We start from the raw sequence: 18,729 nt of genomic DNA, 5'->3' as shown, positions 1-18,729 counted from the left end.
TGGTACAGTAGAGCAGTTAAGTTTGACTGTACCAAACAGAATACTACTTGTATTCGAATATGCATGAATTTTCGAAAATGCAATAAAATTACAAAAGCGTGCAACCAAACAACCCTACAATGAAGGTGGTCCGCAGATGAACTCGGCGCATGGAATTAATTTCCCAATCTTACGTGGCAAAGTGGGTCCCACCTGGATGATGACGTGGCGGAGGCCGATGGACCCATCCAACCGTTTTTTTTTTGTGCCTATGTTTTTTTTTTTTTTTAATTTTTGGCCTTTTTGACCCCCAACCGTCGCGGGGTGGGCCGTTTTTTGCCGCGTTTACATTGAAGTCGGCAACGACTCCCCAGTACAAAATTTTTCTTTTTTTTGTTTTTTTTTTTTTTTTAGTTAATTACATATATGCATCTTAGGTATTTATTCTTACAAAAAATTTTCATTACCAAATATATATTTTTTTCTAAAATTATGTAGTTAATAAGTACATTCCTATTTATCAGTTGTTGATTTTTCTACAATATATTTACAGTAAAATTATATAAAATACTTGCTAATTACTTATTTTAATTAATTATGAAATGCATTAAATAAATAAATTTGACTCAAATCAAATCAGCTGAAGATTGGATAGTTGATTCAAAATATTTTAACTTTTAATAACAACGATGATGATGTCGGCATGAAATTGACGATAATAAAATAATAATAGTGGGCATACAGAGAAATATTTATATATTTTTTTTAATTAAAAATCTAAAACAAAAACATGTGATTATTAAAGTGCTTGATTTTTCTTTTTCTTAACCGTGTTGTCGTAACAGCGCGGTGGTAAACGCGGTTTGAGGGCGACACTCGACGACAAATGCTAGCCGTCGGATGTGGAAATATATTATTATTATTATTATTATTATTATTATTATTATCTTTCTTTCTTTTCATTTAGTTAACTAAATATGAATATATTGTTAATAGGTAGGTGATATAGTAATATTCTGATTAGCGATACGTGTTTATATTATTTTTACATCAGTGATGAGTCGACATTTAATTGAGATTAAAATATAGAAAATTCTTCAGTATATACCGCTTTCTTACTTCTCTTCCCTACTGATTTTCAAATTTGCCGTTTTAAAATTTCAGAAATGTTTGCAGTGGATTACGGCATCAATAGAGAATGCGAAATGGTCAAATGATCGTTATGTTATAAGAAAACAATAAATTTTTAATACAATTTTATTATTTTTAAGGAAATTTTTGGTATAAATTCTGAAAAATGGATGCAATAATGATGGAACTCTGATGGAATTAATTTTGAATTTTGAGGGAATAAAATATATGGTTTTGAAAGTCAGAAAAAAAAAAAAGTAAAAAAAAGTAGGTATTTACAGAGAGAATTTTTTTTGTATTTTAGTCTTAAACAACTAAAGTTAATTGTTGAATTTAATTGCAACAATCAAGAAAACTCGAGCAAAAAACTATAATAAATTAAAGTTTGAGAACTAAAGCATCACATGCCTCATCATTGGAAGACCATACGCGCATTGTACCATAGCAGTAATGGTATGAAAACATTGCAAATGCAATTTTAGACGACGAGTCCGAAAAATTCTGTTTGGTTTGCTGCAGCTGCAACTACGCGCTGCAACTGGATCTTGTAATAAAGATCCAGTTGTTATATTTCGATCTACATTCAAACTGAAAAAGCAATTAGAAACGCAGATAAATTTAGATAATTAAAACAAGCTGTTTCGTGCACAGTTTTATTTAATTTAATGTTTGGGTTGCGAAATTTCGGAGGAATTGACGAGACAGAATCTGGTCGGGTCAAAAATGTTGATCCTTGAAATATTTGGTCGAGTCAGGGCCACTTCTGGCGCGGTGTTGCCAAACCCTACTTTGACATTCGTGCCAACGTGCTACCCTGCACTCTTTTGCATTTTTCACAATTTATTTTTTTTTTGGCTAAATTGCCAAAAAAAAAAAAATTGTAAATACTTGCTTTTCTATTTTTTTTTTTCTTTCTGACTTTTAAAAGTATATATTTTGACCTTTTAAAATTTTAAAAATATTTTTGGAGATGAGGCTTTAATGAAGAGAGCAAAATGACCAAATGGCTCTGACTTTTTTTATAAGAAAAAAATAAAATTTTAATATATTTTCAATATTTTGAAGGTTATTTTTGATATAAAATATAAGAAATAAACGGAATAGATAGATGTAAAACAAAGAGACAGATTGTTTTGAACCGAAAGTACGTGGAATCTTTAAGTCACAAGTAGTTGACATTTGTGTCCTCTTAATGATTATCCACTCATCTAAAATTACATAAAATAGATGCATTATTCATGTTCAACAATCATATTAGCCGCGTTAACTTTAAAAAAAAAGAACTCGTTTATAGCAGTAAGTTTGTACTGTATTGTGACACCCTCATAGTTCCACATCGGATAGTTATGACTAAATATGAAAATATATAAATTTTAATTAAACTAGACATAATCAAACTGAATTTTAAGCATTTTGGACTGATGGTTTAAAACCCAACGAATTATTATTGCTAACGAATCGGATCGTTACATATGTCGATTTTGAGTTTCTCTCAGTAACTTTGTGTTGCGGAGAAAATAAAAGAGCACAAACATCTTAAGAGTGAGAAAAGGGGTTGGATCAATGTTAAGGGTTTAATCATATATCCTAATAACTCCATATACAGCAAATTCCAAGCAAGAACATGGTGAGTAAATCTTGTTAAAGAAACAAGGGAGGGGCGAAAAATAAAAATAAAGATATTACATTCACCATCAACATCAACTTGGTAAGAACACTATCATGAGTTTCAGAATTTGAGCATGATACCAATGTGTAAGTTTCTCACAATACTTTCATACACAGCAGCAGCCAACAAATAATAGAGATGGGAATAGCCGCGGCATGCGACGGTGGCGCGGACGTGAAAATAAGAGCACATAACGAGTAAACCGAGTATAAAAACACAGTACTGTATCGGCTCATCGATGCTATTCTAAACAGGATATACACAATCTCATGAAATAACCCGACTGCGAAAGCCAAATCCAAACCATAACAAAAATCCCTCTTTTATTATGCGGCTAAACTAGACTCCTCTTTTGTTTCATACAAGACACTGATAAAGAACAAATTATATAAACAGTAAGACGGCGTCAAACCTGGGAATGAGTGAGTCCGCTCACCGGGTCCTGCGACTGTTGGGGGGCTTCGTCGAAGGGGACGAAGATTTGGCCCTTGCGAAGTCCACGAGATCTTTGAAAAGCAAGTCGTCGGGTTTTTCCTGTTTTGCGGGCGAGGACAGCTCCTGCGAGTCTAAAGAAGTGCTTCTGTCATTAAGCGACAAATTCCGGGCTTGCATTGCCAGCCCGTTGTAAGCACTTCCCGATAGCCCACCAGGCGATGCCTGTTGCTGTTCAAAGTATTGTTGTCTCTGGCCATATTTTGCTGGGGGTGGAGGTAAAGAACCCGAAGGTTGTGCGTCCCAGGAAGCTTTCTGAAAATTCTCATCGACGGATTTCGCCTTCTGAAGAGGTGCGGGCTCGTCGTATTTGGGTGGGCTATAGGTCTTCGGAGGAGGCGCGGCCCCATCATACTTGGGTGGGCTATAGGTCTTCGGAAGAGGCACGTCATATTTGAGTGGGCTTTCGGCCTTTGGAAGAGGCTCATCGTATTTCGGCGGGCTATAGAATGCCGAAGGCGGAGTGGAAGAGGGAGGGGAAGATTTTTCCGACGGCTTTCCAGATTTGTAGAGATCGCCACTCAGATAATCCACCATTGAAGACTCGGTGCTGACCGGGTTCTTTGCCGATGGCGGCGGAGGAATAAGAGGACTTGTGTACACTCTTTCTTTCTTTGTAATAGGAGATTTCCCACTTTGCACTGGTGTGCTATCCCTTGCCGTCCTGGAATAATGCACGAAAAAGAAAAACATAGAAAGAGCATGTGAGATCGTCAAATGGGAAAATACAAACTATCATGTGATAGTCATGTGACTCGTTGAACATATCGTGAATAAAGATATTTCTAGTTGTGTGACGAGTCGCGTGACTAAATGACTATGATGTGCTTGAATTAAACGGCAGTTCCTAATGAAAATGATGGAAAGCCCCTTAGTTAATAATAGGATTGCTAAAGCTGAATTGCATGACATGACGCCAGGGTGGTGTTGGGGAGAGTGCACGGGCGTGCGCACTCTCTGTCCTCATAGGAATTTTAAGGACATCTATTGGAAGGATCAGAAATGTCGTTATTTCACCTGCGTGAAAGCTGGGAAAAATCATCCTCGGACTCATCCTCCTCGTGGTTGACATTAACAAGAGGGGTAACTGACGGAGCTGTACTTCTGGAAGCGGGAGGAGTTCCTTGGCCTACAGTGGCAGGAGGAGCAAAGGAAGTAGCAGCAGCTCCAACAGTGAGAGTTCCTTTTGCTATATTGTCGTGCCTTTGAAGCACACGTTGAAGGTCATCATTTAGAGCCAGGGCCTGAAATAGAAGGCTCTCATCTCTGCCAAATTCAGAACAATAAAAATATCAACATGATGCTATTCCACCAGATAATGCATAAGTAAAGGCATATAAATCTTACTTGAACTATAGCACATTCTGAGATGGGTACCCGAACTTTTAAAACTTAAATTTTTTTTTTTAATGCCGAGCATTTTAGTAGTTTTGATGCAGATTTTCTCTCAAAACAGATATTGAATATTCGGTCAAGTGACAGAATATTCCATCAGATTACAGCTTGCAAACACCATAACTTATCAAATATAGTGGAGGTTTACGAAACAAAATAAAAATTTTACAAATTCAGGTACCCTATTAAGAATGTAATATAATCCTGGTAAAGTATGCACAATTTTAACTAATATAAATTAAGACTAGGAGAAATGCATCCATACCCAGTGTTATTCACTAAATTCATAACACGCTTTTCGTAGGTGCGGCACTGCTCGACAAGCTCGACAATGACTTCTTGTTTCACACCCTAATTTAAGAGGCATATGGCATAAATCATTAGATCGCAATGCGGAATGCTTTAATTTGATCTACAAGAATAAAAAAAAAGTTGCACGAAAGCTAATGATACTTGATCACACAAAAAGATGCTGCAACAATTTTGCTAGTATGAATAACAGCTGAAAACCACTCTATCATTTTCTGTTGAAGTAATTGTCAAATATTAATTTATGACCTTAATAAAATTGCATATTATAGTGAATTCTTAAGCAGATGGAGGATAAAGCGAATACTATATATTTACATTCCTAGGCAAATTATTTGCACAGATAAAAGGACAAAGTATAAAAAACAATATTGAGTCTCCATAAAGGTATTGGCATTTGTCAATGCCATTATATACATTCAGATCATTAGCATATCATCTGAGCAACAAGAGTGAGTAAAATCTACTAATAATTCCAAAGTAAACTGTCCAAAGTAAGAGTGGTTATAATTCCAGAGCAATATAAAGAAAATAAGTACCTCTGGGTTATTATGATCCAATGCGTTCAACATGTCAGATAATACATCTGCTATCCCTCGAGCAGTCTGAATTTCTTCCGAGCTGCATCAACATGAAATAAACACTAATTATTCCACAATTCAGAGCAAGGAATTTGGAAGCAGTCAAAATACATTAAAATTTTTAACAACAACAAACAGCTCAGTGATCGGTGCATTCATACATTTCACCTATTTCTGAAGCAGATTATCTAGTTAGTTTTGGGGGAGCTAGGTACTTTTTGCTCCTAACATAGATAAAACAAATCGTGGAACTAGATATGCATATTATTTATCAACTGACTTCTCAATGAAGAAAAAAATTTGCTTATGGCTGCAAAGAAGGCAAAGAAATGTGAATGTGTACAATAAACAATCACGTAGAAATGTTCAGTAGAAGTACACAAAGACATCGCAAAAGACGAACTGTTCGAATAAAGGCAACATTATCATTTCACATCATAAGAAAATGTCCCCTGGGAGAAAACTAATATGCATGTTAAGCAAAAATTTCAAAAAAAAGGAACTGCTAATAGGGAATTTTAAGCAGAAAATGCTACTAACGCAGAATTATTCGACCAAAAAAGTTTCCGTATTATACATGAACATATACCATCATCTTCAGTCCTCCAAAGCAACTATTCCGGTCTCTGATGCCTAAGTAATTACAATAAAACTGTTGAACTTCTCCATCCCACAGTCACTCCGGATTCCAGTTTATTTTGCATAATTGCATCATAAATTCATTTCTCTGAGCAGCAAACAATTAAAGGAACCTAGATGCTCAGATATACACTTGATTACATAAGATACGATGAGGACAGATCTTGGTGTTCAGTTACTAGTGCAATCCTCATTTGCTAGTATTAAGAAATATCCTTTTTATCATAAAACGATGAACAAATTATAGGCTAAAAGAACTCGTAAAAGAACACTTTGAACACATGAAGACATTAGTTTTTCATCTGAATAGGTCAAACAAAGAGGTTAAAAACAGAGACCAAGTTGAGTATGATTAAGAACAATGTTGGAGTAAACAAAGAAGATACCTTAGAGTAGAAGCATCAGCATGAAGAGACGCTCCTAAAGCTGCATCCTCATAGTGTGGCACGGCGGGCTGATGCCGAATTGGCTGACTTTGGGGAGGGGCAAACAATGGAGCTGCATCTTCTGTGCGAGGTGGAAATTCTACTCCGGCAGCCTACAATACGAAGAACAACAAGTTTTCTTATGTCACCAGTTAATCGATGCATAGAAACTAAGTCGATCATGAGAAAAATGATAATCCAAATGTTATCAAGAAACACATGAGGACACTCAAACATATAAACCACCTAGACTCTGACAAAGTCAGAGATCAAACAGTTGTATACAACGTTATAGCTGTAAACATCAAATATACGAACAATGGGCCCTCAAAAGACATTAGAGGACCATCGAATAAAACTTAAAAAGACATTAGAGTATCATGAAACTATGCTATGAACTCTGTTTTGTAAGTATAAAGGTATATGCGAACAAACTCAGCTTTCAAGGACCAGTATATGTTAATAGATGATTTTTCAGGGGTACATATGTGAAAATGTCATCAAGCTAAGATCAAGAAAGAGGCTTTACCCTAAGTTCTTGGTATGCTGCACGGTACTGGGGATACTTTGCACCTGGCCCCCCCAAAGCATCTTGCCATGTGTCTATCAGAACCAAGATCTTCTCTCTCACACTTAAGTCTGGCTGCAAAAGTGAACACAAAGTTATTTTATAGAGCCATAATTTACTAGAAAAGATGTAAAGTTGCCAGGTTCTGATATTGATGGGTTGTGGTTCATGCCTTTTTCTTCACTATCTTCACCATTTCTTGTAATATATCACGTTCTGCAATTTGCTGGTGGACAATATCCCCACAATTTTTGCTTAAAGTCTCCAACACCTAATGTGTCATTTCATAATTAATACAAATTAACAGCGACAGAGTAGATAAAAAAATGCTATATTGCCAAATTATTGCTACAGAAATGGCCATCTCAAAAGAATAAATTTTCTTATGTACTCACAAAGAGAGCGAGAAGTTGTATTTTGGGATTCTTGCTTGCTAGACGCTTCTTAAGTGCCTTAATTGCATCCTTTGTTTGCCTGCAGTTCATTAAGTATTCACTATTAGTGAATAATACATCAGTCAACAGCATTGTGAAATAAGAAACTTTTGACTTAAAGAACTACACAAAATAAACAACTACCACATGGTTGGTTAGGGGTAACCTTTTCCTACGACACATAACATAGGCATTTCAAGGAGAAAATATATCCTATTTGCGAATGCAAACCAAATACTTAACTGCATTCAACATCAGAACAAGCATACCAGGCAGTATAAGACCAAATGCCGGGAGTTAATGCTCAAATAATCCCCAGAGGCACAGTGAAAGCACTGATCCTATATGAACTTTTGATGAAAAAGTTGTCGACACTTTTTTGAGCAGCTCTACTCAAACAACATTTCTGCGTACAACTCCAGCTAGGGTTCTAGAGCATCTTCTCTACAACGAAGAAGACCGCTGCAAACAAAATGTCCAGAGCTTTTATTGGGACTGGTGAGCTTTCACTCATCATTAACAAAAGCTCCAATTTGAAACTTTCGCCCGTCTCCAAGAGATGCCTTTGTTTGCCCGGCATTAGCTTCTTCTCACAGCTAAACTCAATCACCCCTACAGAAGCTGCAGCAAGCCAACCAGCCCGCAGCTGCTTTAGATTTCCCTTATTATAGAGTCAATCTCAATTTCAGAAGGTTTACAAAATTGGTTTTTTAAATTCAAATTGTAGTTTGCAGTTTGCAGTTTGCAGTTTGCAGTTGCACAAAGCATATATTGTGGATCAAAGATCCAAGCTTCAGGGGTCTTCTCCAATCAGCCCCTCATTTTGACAAACAAAACATATGCACATGCAAAGTAAGGGAAAATATTAGAAAAAACAAAACCCTAAAAGAGTGACCAAAGAGAAGGATCATACGCAGGTTCCATGTTAATAACGTCGCAGAGCTCGATATTGACCGCCCAATCTGGACCGATGAGCATGTCGCTTGTCGCCCTCTCCACGCACGCCACCGCGTTCGCCATCGCGAAACCCCCACCTACGATAACCAAACAAACCCTATCATCATCTGAACCACACACCAAATCCCCCCCACCCCCCCAAAAAAGAAAACCCTAAAAACTCGAGCTTTTCGACCTAATCCCCCAAAACAATCATCAACCCCCCAAAAAAACAGCAATTAAACCCCGGATCGAACACTACAGACCCACCACCTCCGACCAGAAAGCCTCAAACCAAATTACAGCTCAAATTCCGAGATCAAAGCAAGAAAACCAACAAAACCCCCCCAAATTTCCCATCTTTTCAGTCAAACGCACAGATCCGGAACGCGTACTCCCCAGATTCGAGGCGGGAACCGATCCGGGCATCGAATCGACCGAAACAACCACTCCTGCACGAGAATTCGCGATTCACGAAGAGATCGCGCGGGGCGGAGTTCGAGAGAGAGAGAGAGAAAAAGCCCTACCTGTCGGAGGAGAGAGAGAAAGATGCCGAGAAAGAGAGAGAGAGAGAGAGAGAGAGAGAGAGAGAGAGAGAGAGGGGATCGAAGGGGAAGAGGGTTTATCTTCGAGGGGAGTTTATATATACAAGGGCGAAAAAAGTCGTCGTGGGAACGGAGACTCTTTTTTTAATAAATATATATTAGAGAGAGAAAGAAGAGAGAGAAAAATGAGGTTGAATTGAAAACGAGAAAAAACGCGAAAATGGACTAATTCGTTTGCACTTATTCTACTTGTTTTTTTTAATGGGAAACTTCAAATTCCACCCCTATAATTTCGCTTTTTTTTACTTTAGTACCTTAGAGTTTAAACTATATCAATTTAGTGTTGTGGTTTTATTTTTATCTTTTTTTTTATCAATTTTATTTTTTTTTGTCATTAAATCAGTGACAAAGTTAAAACTAAAGGGTACTAAAGTAAATATTCGATAAACCTGGATGCGGTATATGAAGTTTTTTATATATAATTTAATAAAATATTAACGAAGAAGCTGACAAAAAGATAAAAATAAAATCATAGGACACTAATTTGATACACTTTAAACTATAGGGTACCAAAGTGATTAGTGTGAAACCATAGGGGTGGTTTTAATGGAAAACTTCAAATTCCACCCCCGTGATTTCGCACTGTCTCACTTAAATTTAAAGTATATCACTTTCGTACCATATAGTTTTATTTTTTTCTTTTTGTTATCCTCTCTACTAATTTTTTCCGTTAAATGAGTAATAAAATTAAAACTAAAGAATATTAAAGTGAATATTCGATAAACTATATGTGTGGTATCTGAAATTTTTGTATATAATTTAACGAAAAGTAAATAGAAAGACCGAAAAAAGAGGAAATGAAATCAGAAAATACTAAATTAAGACACTTTAAATCATAAAACACTTAAATAAAAAAAAAGTGCAGAACTACATGGGTGGTTTTTGTCTTTTTTTTTTTTTTTTAATTGATGTGATTTGAAGATGCTCTTTTTTTTACTTTTTGGTTGAGAGTGACTTTATCTTAATTAATTTCTTAATATTTGTATTATTATAATAATTAGCCTACCAAACCAATAGGATTAGACATTGGAGTTAACGAAATTGTTAAACAGCTTGAAATCTAATCCAAAATATTAAGCTGAAATATAGAAAAACTGTAGAAAAAAAAAATAAAAGGGTTTTTTTTTGCATTCGGCCCCCTCAAAAAAATAATTTTAACAAATAATCCTATCAAATTTATAATTATAATTTTGGTTAGATCTCCACCACGCAGGCGTAAACGCCATGCGTGTAAGGTGTTGGCCTAGTGGCCCTAATCGTCTATTAGATTTTGATGATAACAAATAATCACGATTATTGAACTAATCTTTTTATCTTGAGTCTTGTGTTTTAGATCTCTCTATTCTTCAAAAAGGATTCAAGATGGGCAATATTCTGGCACCAAGCTTCACCTCTTGAAGCTGTGTCTGCTTCTTTTGTCAAATAGACAAACTCACTCTCTCCATTCTTAATTGATTAATATTATGCTTATGATTAGAGTGAGAAACTTTGAGTTAAGTTTAAACTATTCATCTTATCACCTTATAGATCACTTAAACAAAATTCTAAATTTATGATTAGGTGAAAAGGACTTTTAAATATTCAAAAATTGCTCAAATTCTGTGTTCTGTAAAGTTGCAATTTCTGGACCCTGTTCTGGGCGCCCGAAAGTGGATCCGAATCTTTTGAGACCTTTTGGATCCTGCCTGTTTGCTGTTCGGGTGATCCAGAAACACAAAGACTGTTTGACTTGACAGGTTGCGACAACAGGCGGCGCAAAATCTGGGCGCCCAGATTTTGTGGAAGCAGCGGCGCACGCAATCTGGGCTGTCTGGCAAGAAAGTCAGCACGACTTTCTGAGCGCCCACAACTTTTGAAAGTTGTCCCTCGAGATCTGGGCGCCCACAACTTTCTGACGGCCCAAATCCAGAGGAAGCGGCGCGTGTCAGAAAAGCTGTTCCTCGTGTTCTGTGCGCCCACAACTTTTGACGGCCCAGAACTTACGAAGTCAAGAAAAGCTGCGCGTGTCAGAAAAGCTGTTCCTCGAGATCTGGGCGCCCACAAATTTTTGACGGCCCAAACATACAAAGTCAAGAAAAGCGGCGCACGTGGTCCGACAAGCAGCTGGCGTGCACAAACTTCTGGGCGCCCGGAAACAGTTTGTGGGCGCCCGAAAGTACAACTGACAGATCTGTCCGAGGCTATAAATAGATGGTATTGAGGCCTCACTTGGTAACAACTTGATAGTTCATTTGAGCTTAAAAACTTCAGTGATCTTAATACTCTTAGCTCTCAATTCTCTCTCTAAACTTGAGTGAAACTTGTAGTGAGATTTAATCTTGTAAAAAGAGAGAAAAGCAAATTCTTGAAGCTTGAAAGAAGAAGGAGTTGATGTGAAGGCTTGGTGCTTGCCCGCAAAAGCATCATCTAGTGGAGATCCAACATTCTCGAGTGTTGAGAAGTTGGCGGGGACGTAGGCAAAGTGCCGAACCTCGAAACAAATTGATCGTGTGCTTTTCGAGTTTGCATTTCTTTTATTTGCATCGGTTTTTTAATTTGCTTGATTATTTGGATTTTTATTTTAGAAACCTAATTCACCCCCCCTCTTAGGTTGCCATTTTGATCCTCATAAGGTGGAGATGCGGGAATAAGTTAAACACGATAATTCATGGTTCATCGTGACTAAAATATATATATATATATATATATATATATATATATATATATATATATATTGCAAAAAAAATATAAATATTGAATAAGAAAAATATAAGTATAGAACACCGTGTTCTATTATGTTTGAATATAGTGAATGATTCACTGTGTTTAACTTAATACCTCTCTTCACTCAGCTGGCGTGCTGCTGATGCGACACTTGCATGACAGGAATAGGATCAAAATTGTAATTATAAATTTAATGGACTATTTTGAAGAGGTCAAATGCAAAAAAAAATCCAAAATAAAATGATGATCAAGCGAAAGCAATTGAAACAAACTGAACCAAAAATAAACTGAGTAGTAAAGAAAGTTTCATTTTTATTTCGGTACTATTAAAAAAATCTAGAGCTTAGATGGCCGAGTAATGTAGAGCATCAGTAAAATGTGAATCAACTAGAATTCAAATTTGGGACCTCGGAAATCAACTATCAAATCTTTTGTCATTTGCTTTAGGGGCGGTCAGTGTTTTTTTTGTTCTTGAAAAAAAAAAATAATTTATTGGTCAAAAAGGTCTAGAATGCGAAAATGCGAATCCTATTACATCAGCTAATAAAATAGAGTTTAGTTCTTTAAAAATAAAAAATCCTCTTAAAATATGAAAAAAAAAAGGCTTTAAGATTCGAGCTGATGGACTGATCGACGGTGTTGATTCGCTACACGAAGTGCACGTTTACTGCAAAACCTCGGGAAAGCCCCTCCTCCTCCTCCACCGACCATGCGCGGCGGCGGCGCCGCCCATCGCCGCCGCCTCCGCCTCCGCCGTCGCCATGATCACCGTCTCCGGCGTCCTCCCCCTCCTCGACCTCTTCGTCTCGTCCTCCGACCTCCGCCGCGGCCGCGCCCTCCACGCCCTCCTCCTCAAATCCGCCCTCACCCACCACACCCTCCTCTCCAACCGCCTCATCTCCCTCTACTCCTCCGCCGCCGCGCCGGAGACCACCGCGGCGGAGGCGGCGTTCGGCGACCTCCCCTTCAAGAACGCCCACTCCTACAACACCCTCCTCGCCGCGCTCGCCCGATCCCAGCGCACCCTCCCCCGCGCCCTCCGCCTGTTCGACGAAATGCCCGCGCGAAACCTCGTCTCCTACAACACCCTCATCTCCGCCCTCTCCCACCTCGGCCACCCCCGCCGCGCCCTGCGAATCTTCGCCCAATTGCTCAAAGATCGCGCCTTGGGGCCCGCCGTCGCTGTCGACCGCTTCACCGTCGTCGGCGCCGCCGCCGCCTGCGCCAGTTTGGGCGCCCTGCAGCCCCTGCGCCAGCTCCACGGCGCCGCGGTGGTCTCCGGGTTGGAGATGAACCTCATCATGTGCAACGCGGTGGTCGACTCTTACGGCAAGTGTAACAGCCCCGACGATGCGCGCCGGGTGTTCGATCATATGACTGTTAGGGATTCCGTCTCGTGGACCTCTTTGATCGCAGCGTACGCGTGGGCTCGGCTATTGGAGGACGCCGTTCGGGTGTTCGACCGGATTCCGGAGCGGGACGCGGTCTCGTGGACGGCACTCATTTCCGGGCACGAGCAGAATGGGGAGGAGGAAGCAGCATTGGAGCTGTTCGAGAAGATGTTGGGAGAAGGGGCCGAGCCGACCCCGTTCACGCTGGTGTCGGCTTTGGGAGCGTGCGCAATGTCGGGGCTCATCGCGCGAGGGAAGCAAATGCATGGTTTCGTGCTAAGAAGGTTCGTCAATTCGGAGCAATTCAACATCTTCATACACAATGCTTTGATTGACATGTACGCGAAATGTGGAAACATGGCGTCCGCGGTGGGCCTGTTCGATGAGATGCCGGAGAAGGATTTCGTGTCCTGGAACTCCATGGTTACCGGGTTTGCTAACAACGGTTATGGAACGCAATCGCTAGCCATGTTTGAAAGGATGTTAGGAGCCGGCGTTGCACCGACCCACGTCACGTTTCTCGGCGTGCTCGCCGCGTGTAGCCACACCGGGTTGGTTTCCGAAGGGCGGCGAGCCCTGGATTTAATGGAGAAGTATGGATTACAGCCGAGGCCCGAGCACTTTGCGGCCTTCATCGATACTCTTGGCAGGAACTGCCAACTAGAAGAGGCCACGAAGTTCATAGAAAGTTTGCCGTCGAGAAGCGGATTGGGCACCGCCGGGACATGGGGAGCATTGCTGGGTGCGTGCCGGGTGCACGGGAATGTGGAGCTTGCGGAGAGAGCTGCGGATCATCTCATCCAGCTAGAGCCGGAGAACGGGGCGAGGTATGTCATGTTGTCCAACATTTATGCGGCGGCGGGTCATTGGGACGATGCGCGACGAATTAGGGCACTCATGAAGGGGAAGGGTTTGAAGAAGGACCAAGCTTGTAGCTGGATTGAGGTGAGGAGTGTCAAGCATGTGTTTGTGGCAAGTGATAAGTCTCATTGTGAAGGAGAGGAGATATATGGTATGATTGAACTTCTTGTTGATGAAATGAAAGGAGTGAGAGATTGTGTGCAATATGAGTTTGTTGCATGTGAAAACTAAGGTGTTAACCTATTTAACCAATCACAGAACCGAAGATCTTACGATCAGCTACGATACCATGTTATCCAAATCAATGGCCTGCTGATGAAATCTGGTTATAAGAGGGTGACGAGTGCGACGGATGTGGCAAACAGTTCTTGTGAGGAATGTGTTATCTCTTTTCTCTACAGTGTGTATTCAAATCCCTTGACCTGGGGATCTTTCGCTTGGTTCTAGAGAATCAGATCATCTCTGATTCATTTTAAACTCACAAGAATACTGAGTCCCCTACGAATTCAACTGCGAAAAGGATGCGGATATGTATATAGAAAGCATTTATTATGAGTTGCTTATGTGGTCGAAGTTTACCGACAAGAACGGAACATTCCAAGCATGAGATGTGTGGAAAAGATGTAGCATTCTAATATCAAAATTTTGGAACTCATTATTTATCTTCTACTAATGATGTTTCTTTTTTCGATCAGTTGGAGGTTTTGTATTCTTGCTTTATTATTTATCCCAATCATTGTTTGTCAACTTATGTTAGTAAAAAGGTATTGTATGTAACAATTTGCCCCTCAATGACTATATGGTTTATCAATAAAACAAGTGAAAAGGTTACAACTTTGGCAAGGGAGATACCAAACATAGTTCATTTGGTCACATCACTTAAAAGGATTCTAAATTTGTACACAAAAACAAAAATGACAAAAACATGTATGGAAAAATGTAGTTATCATATGACATAGCACTAATCAGATAGACTTTGTTTGCTGATAGTTGTGATAACATATGTTCTTGTTACCTTTCTTACTTCGTACCTCAGCATGATCGGCTTCCTTCGAGATCTCTCAGATTCTATCTTCCGCACTACTGTCCGTGAAAGTTGCAAATTCGAGAATCATGCGCGGTACTTGCCATTTAAGCACACTCCAAAATCGGTCGAAATTTGAAAGTTTTGCGCTCTTGATCGAAAACTAAAGAGATTTTCGAGACAAGGACGACCCTTTTGTCCGCTAATGAAGGCTACACCCTCATCGATGATCTTCTGTATGTGGTGGGCCTGAAGCTGGAGATAAAATGAATGGCTAGAAGTGTGCGGTGCACAATCCTTTAAAATGCTGCAGCTTCATCTCACCGGAATTTTCCTGAGCTATCGCATATTTATCCGCATTTGGGCCCTTCGATGAATCTATACACTGAAATTGACCTCGATCCATAGTTTTTACGTGCAATCCATCGATTCTCTCAGAGCCAAATCTGATTCAGAATTAAGGACCTCAAATCGAACCGGATTTAAGGGGTTAGACTCATTAATGCACCTCGCAGCCCTTTCCCCCAACCTTCTATTCCCATATTCTCGACAAGAGTCGAAGATCCTGGTCCACATCGCAATAGTTGGCTCAAACGGCATTCGTTCCACAAACTCCTCGAGCTCAACCATGAACCCATGCTTGCCAAACAGTTCAATCATACACTTGTAATGCTCGATGCGAGGTATAATACCATATTCTTCACTCATCAAATTAAAGTAGGTTTGTCCCAGGTTAACATACCCTTCGCTTATGCAAGCAAGCAAAGCACCAACAAAAGTAACATTGTCTGCTTTAATCCCATGGCCTCTCATCTCTTCGAACAACTCAAGACCGTACTCACCTCTCGCATTGTGAGCACACCCTAGTATCATCGAATTCCAAACGACCACATCCTCCGATCGCCTCTCTTTAAAAACCCTAATTGAATAATCTATCAACCTGCACTTGGAGTACATGTCAACTAATGCTGCCCTAACTATGTCATCGATTTCGAACCCATTCCTTATCATGTTCCCGTGAATTTGCTTCCCCTGGTCGAGCACAAAGATGTTCGCGCAAGCGGCTAAGGCTGAGCTAAATGTCGAATTATTAGGACAAGCCTCCGACTGCATCACGGTGAGAGCGTTCAAGGCCTCTTCACTCCGGCAATGGCGCTCATACCCTGAGATCAGAGAGTTCCATGAAACTCTATCCCTGTTAGGACCCAGCTTCGAGAATAAGATCTCGGCGCTTCTTAGACGCCCGCACTTGGCATACATTCCCAGGAGTGCATTGCTAAAAAAGAGATCGAAGGAAAAGCCACGCCGATAAGCGAAGCCGTGAACTTGTCTCCCTTTCTCGAGATCGAATAGGTTGGCGCAAGCATTCAGAATCAAACCGAGGGTGACGAGATCTATTTCTTCTGTTTCCTTCCTCATCCTATGAAACAAATAGAAAACCTTTTCCCACGAAGACCATTGGGCGTAGCCCGCGAACATTGCATTCCAAGACACCACATTTCGCTCGGGCATTTGTTCGAACAACTCCTCCGCCTCGCTGATCCTCCCGCGCGACACATAACCCGACACAATCGAAGTCCACAACACAACGTCTTTTCCACCGGAAACATCAAAGAGTCTACGAGCATCGCGAAGAGCCCCGCACTTTGCATACATTTCAACAATCGAGTTCCTGACGAGAGCATCGTGGTCGTAACCGATCTTTACAACCATTCCATGTATCAAGCTCCCCTCGATCAGCGCCGACTGATCGGAGCAAGCAAGAAGAGCGTTAGAGACGGTAAAATTCAAAGGCACGACGGCGCCCGTCTGAATCATTCTAAAGAACATTAAAATGGCGTCGTCTCCTCGGCCCACTTCGAGGTACCGGCGAATGATCACGTTCCAAGAGACCGGATTCGGGCTCGGCATTGATTCGAACGCCTTGCGTGCATCGTCGACAACGCGGCATTTCCCGTAGACGTCGACGAGGGCGGTGCAGAGGATGATGTTGCAGCCAAAGCCGAGCTTGAGGAGGAGGCCGTGGAGCTGCGCAGCGAAGGAGAGGTCGGAGAGGTCGGCGCAGCAGCTCAGCGCGGAGGCAAAGGTGACGCCTTTAGGGCTGATTCCGGAGGAGCGCATGCGGGCGAAGAGGGCGAGGGCGTCGGCGGGGCGCGCGGCGCGGGCGTGGGCGGCGAGGAGGGCGTTCCAGGAGCCACCGTCGCGGCGGGGCATTTCGTCGAACAGGGCGCGAGCGTGGGCGAGGCCGCCGCAGAGGGCGAGGGTCTCGATGGCGCGGTTGAGGAGGAAGGTGGAGGAGGGGGAAGGGGAGAGTGGGAGGAGGGAGGTGGCGGTGAGCGCGGAGGGGAGGGAGCGGCGGTGGGAGCAGAGGAGGAGGAGGCGGAGGAGGGCGGTGGAGGGGAGCGGTGCGGCAGCGGCGGCGGCGGCGGAGAGGGCGCCGGAGAGGTCGCCGGAGTTGAGGAAGGAGAAGATGGAGGTGGTGGTGGTGGAGTGGAGGAGGCGGCTGCGGAGGGAGGAGGAGGAAGAGGCGGCGGAGGCCGCCATGGGAGGAGCTCGGCGAGGAGGAGGAGGAGCATGTAGGAAATGAAATGAAATAACCCCCTCAACTATTTTTACTTTTTGATTGAGACCCTTTAACTTTTTAATTATTATTTGAACTTAAAATACTGACTTAAAAGTTACAAATTTTGTCAAATTCATTGAGTCCATTAGTTATCTAATTGATCTACTTTTATGTGCTAACAAGTGATTAAAGTTTTAAATTTGATACAACTATTAATAAATTTGATAAGATTTTTATTTTTTAAAAAACTTAAATTACGCAATTTCAACAAATCAAAAGTTGAGGGAGCTACTTCAGAATTTCCTTTTGCTGAGGGGTCTCTATCGATTTTACCAATTCATAGGAAAGAGCTGGGTGAACCTGGTCCACCACACCAAATGTAGACCCAACGAAATGGGTCGGGCCTTTTCTCTTCTTCGATTGATCCGACCCGACCCGACCTCGCTCGATCATTTTGAACAGAGCTTGGATTCGAGGTTTTGTTAATTGACCTGACCTGACCTGACCTGACCTGACCTGGCTCGATCAATTTCGACCGAAAAATGTAGGTTGCTTTTACGGGCCGGGCCGGGCCGGGTCGGATTTGCGTTACCCGAAAAGTTTTGGGCCTTGATGACCCGCAACTATTAGCAAGTCATTGATTGCATAAATCACCAAAGCAAATTTAAATTGAATCTAAACTAGTTTTCTTTTTTCCCTTAATTTCTTGGTTTTGCACACAAACAAATCATAACAAGTTTAATTGCTTAAAATTTGAATTCAATATATAGTTGGCTCATCCATCGATCGATAGCCCAGTAATTGGATAAACAAATTGCACTTTTGTTAAATAATTGAAGGTGACTTTCACTATTTTGTTTTCAAATAGTTTTTTTTTTTTTTTTGGTTTTTTGAAAAGGTTTTTGATTAATTAGTTATAGCAATGAATACTAAACAACAAAACTGTGGCTTTTGAAAACTTCATATCTTTGAAAGATGCATATATGCTTTGTCACAGCAATAAATTTGCTAAATCTAAATCATG

At 40.9% G+C, this 18,729-nt stretch overlaps 3 protein-coding genes across 4 annotated transcripts; 1 reads left to right on the top strand and 2 right to left on the bottom strand.

The window, feature by feature from the left end:
• LOC109726821 (TOM1-like protein 2) lies at nucleotides 2,777–9,031 on the bottom strand. 2 transcript variants are annotated; one of them, XM_020256621.1, is made up of 10 exons: nucleotides 8,954–9,031; nucleotides 8,536–8,656; nucleotides 7,584–7,662; nucleotides 7,361–7,459; nucleotides 7,150–7,263; nucleotides 6,582–6,733; nucleotides 5,515–5,596; nucleotides 4,932–5,017; nucleotides 4,289–4,537; nucleotides 2,777–3,935 (listed from the first exon to the last, which is right to left on the bottom strand). In XM_020256621.1, exons 1-10 carry the CDS (start codon nucleotides 8,985–8,987, stop codon nucleotides 3,212–3,214), a joined length of 1,740 nt encoding a protein of 579 aa, XP_020112210.1. In that variant the 5' UTR covers nucleotides 8,988–9,031; the 3' UTR covers nucleotides 2,777–3,211. The 2 variants fall into 2 exon arrangements, with proteins under 2 accessions (XP_020112210.1, XP_020112211.1); XM_020256622.1 differs by lacking the exon at nucleotides 8,954–9,031 and adding an exon at nucleotides 7,892–8,243.
• Nucleotides 12,372–14,812, top strand: LOC109726822 (pentatricopeptide repeat-containing protein At2g13600-like). The gene has a single exon (XM_020256623.1). The coding sequence runs from the start codon at nucleotides 12,628–12,630 to the stop codon at nucleotides 14,347–14,349; it is 1,722 nt and encodes a 573-aa protein (XP_020112212.1). The 5' UTR covers nucleotides 12,372–12,627; the 3' UTR covers nucleotides 14,350–14,812.
• Nucleotides 14,968–17,686, bottom strand: LOC109726353 (pentatricopeptide repeat-containing protein At3g26540). Its single transcript, XM_020255890.1, has one exon. It carries the CDS (start codon nucleotides 17,684–17,686, stop codon nucleotides 15,554–15,556), a length of 2,133 nt encoding a protein of 710 aa, XP_020111479.1. The 3' UTR covers nucleotides 14,968–15,553.

Source organism: Ananas comosus, linkage group 21 (genome assembly GCF_001540865.1).
Source record: "Ananas comosus cultivar F153 linkage group 21, ASM154086v1, whole genome shotgun sequence".
NCBI lineage: Eukaryota > Viridiplantae > Streptophyta > Magnoliopsida > Poales > Bromeliaceae > Ananas > Ananas comosus.
The sequence above is the reverse complement of the archived record's forward strand: the minus strand, read 5'-3'. Positions and strand labels throughout refer to the sequence as shown.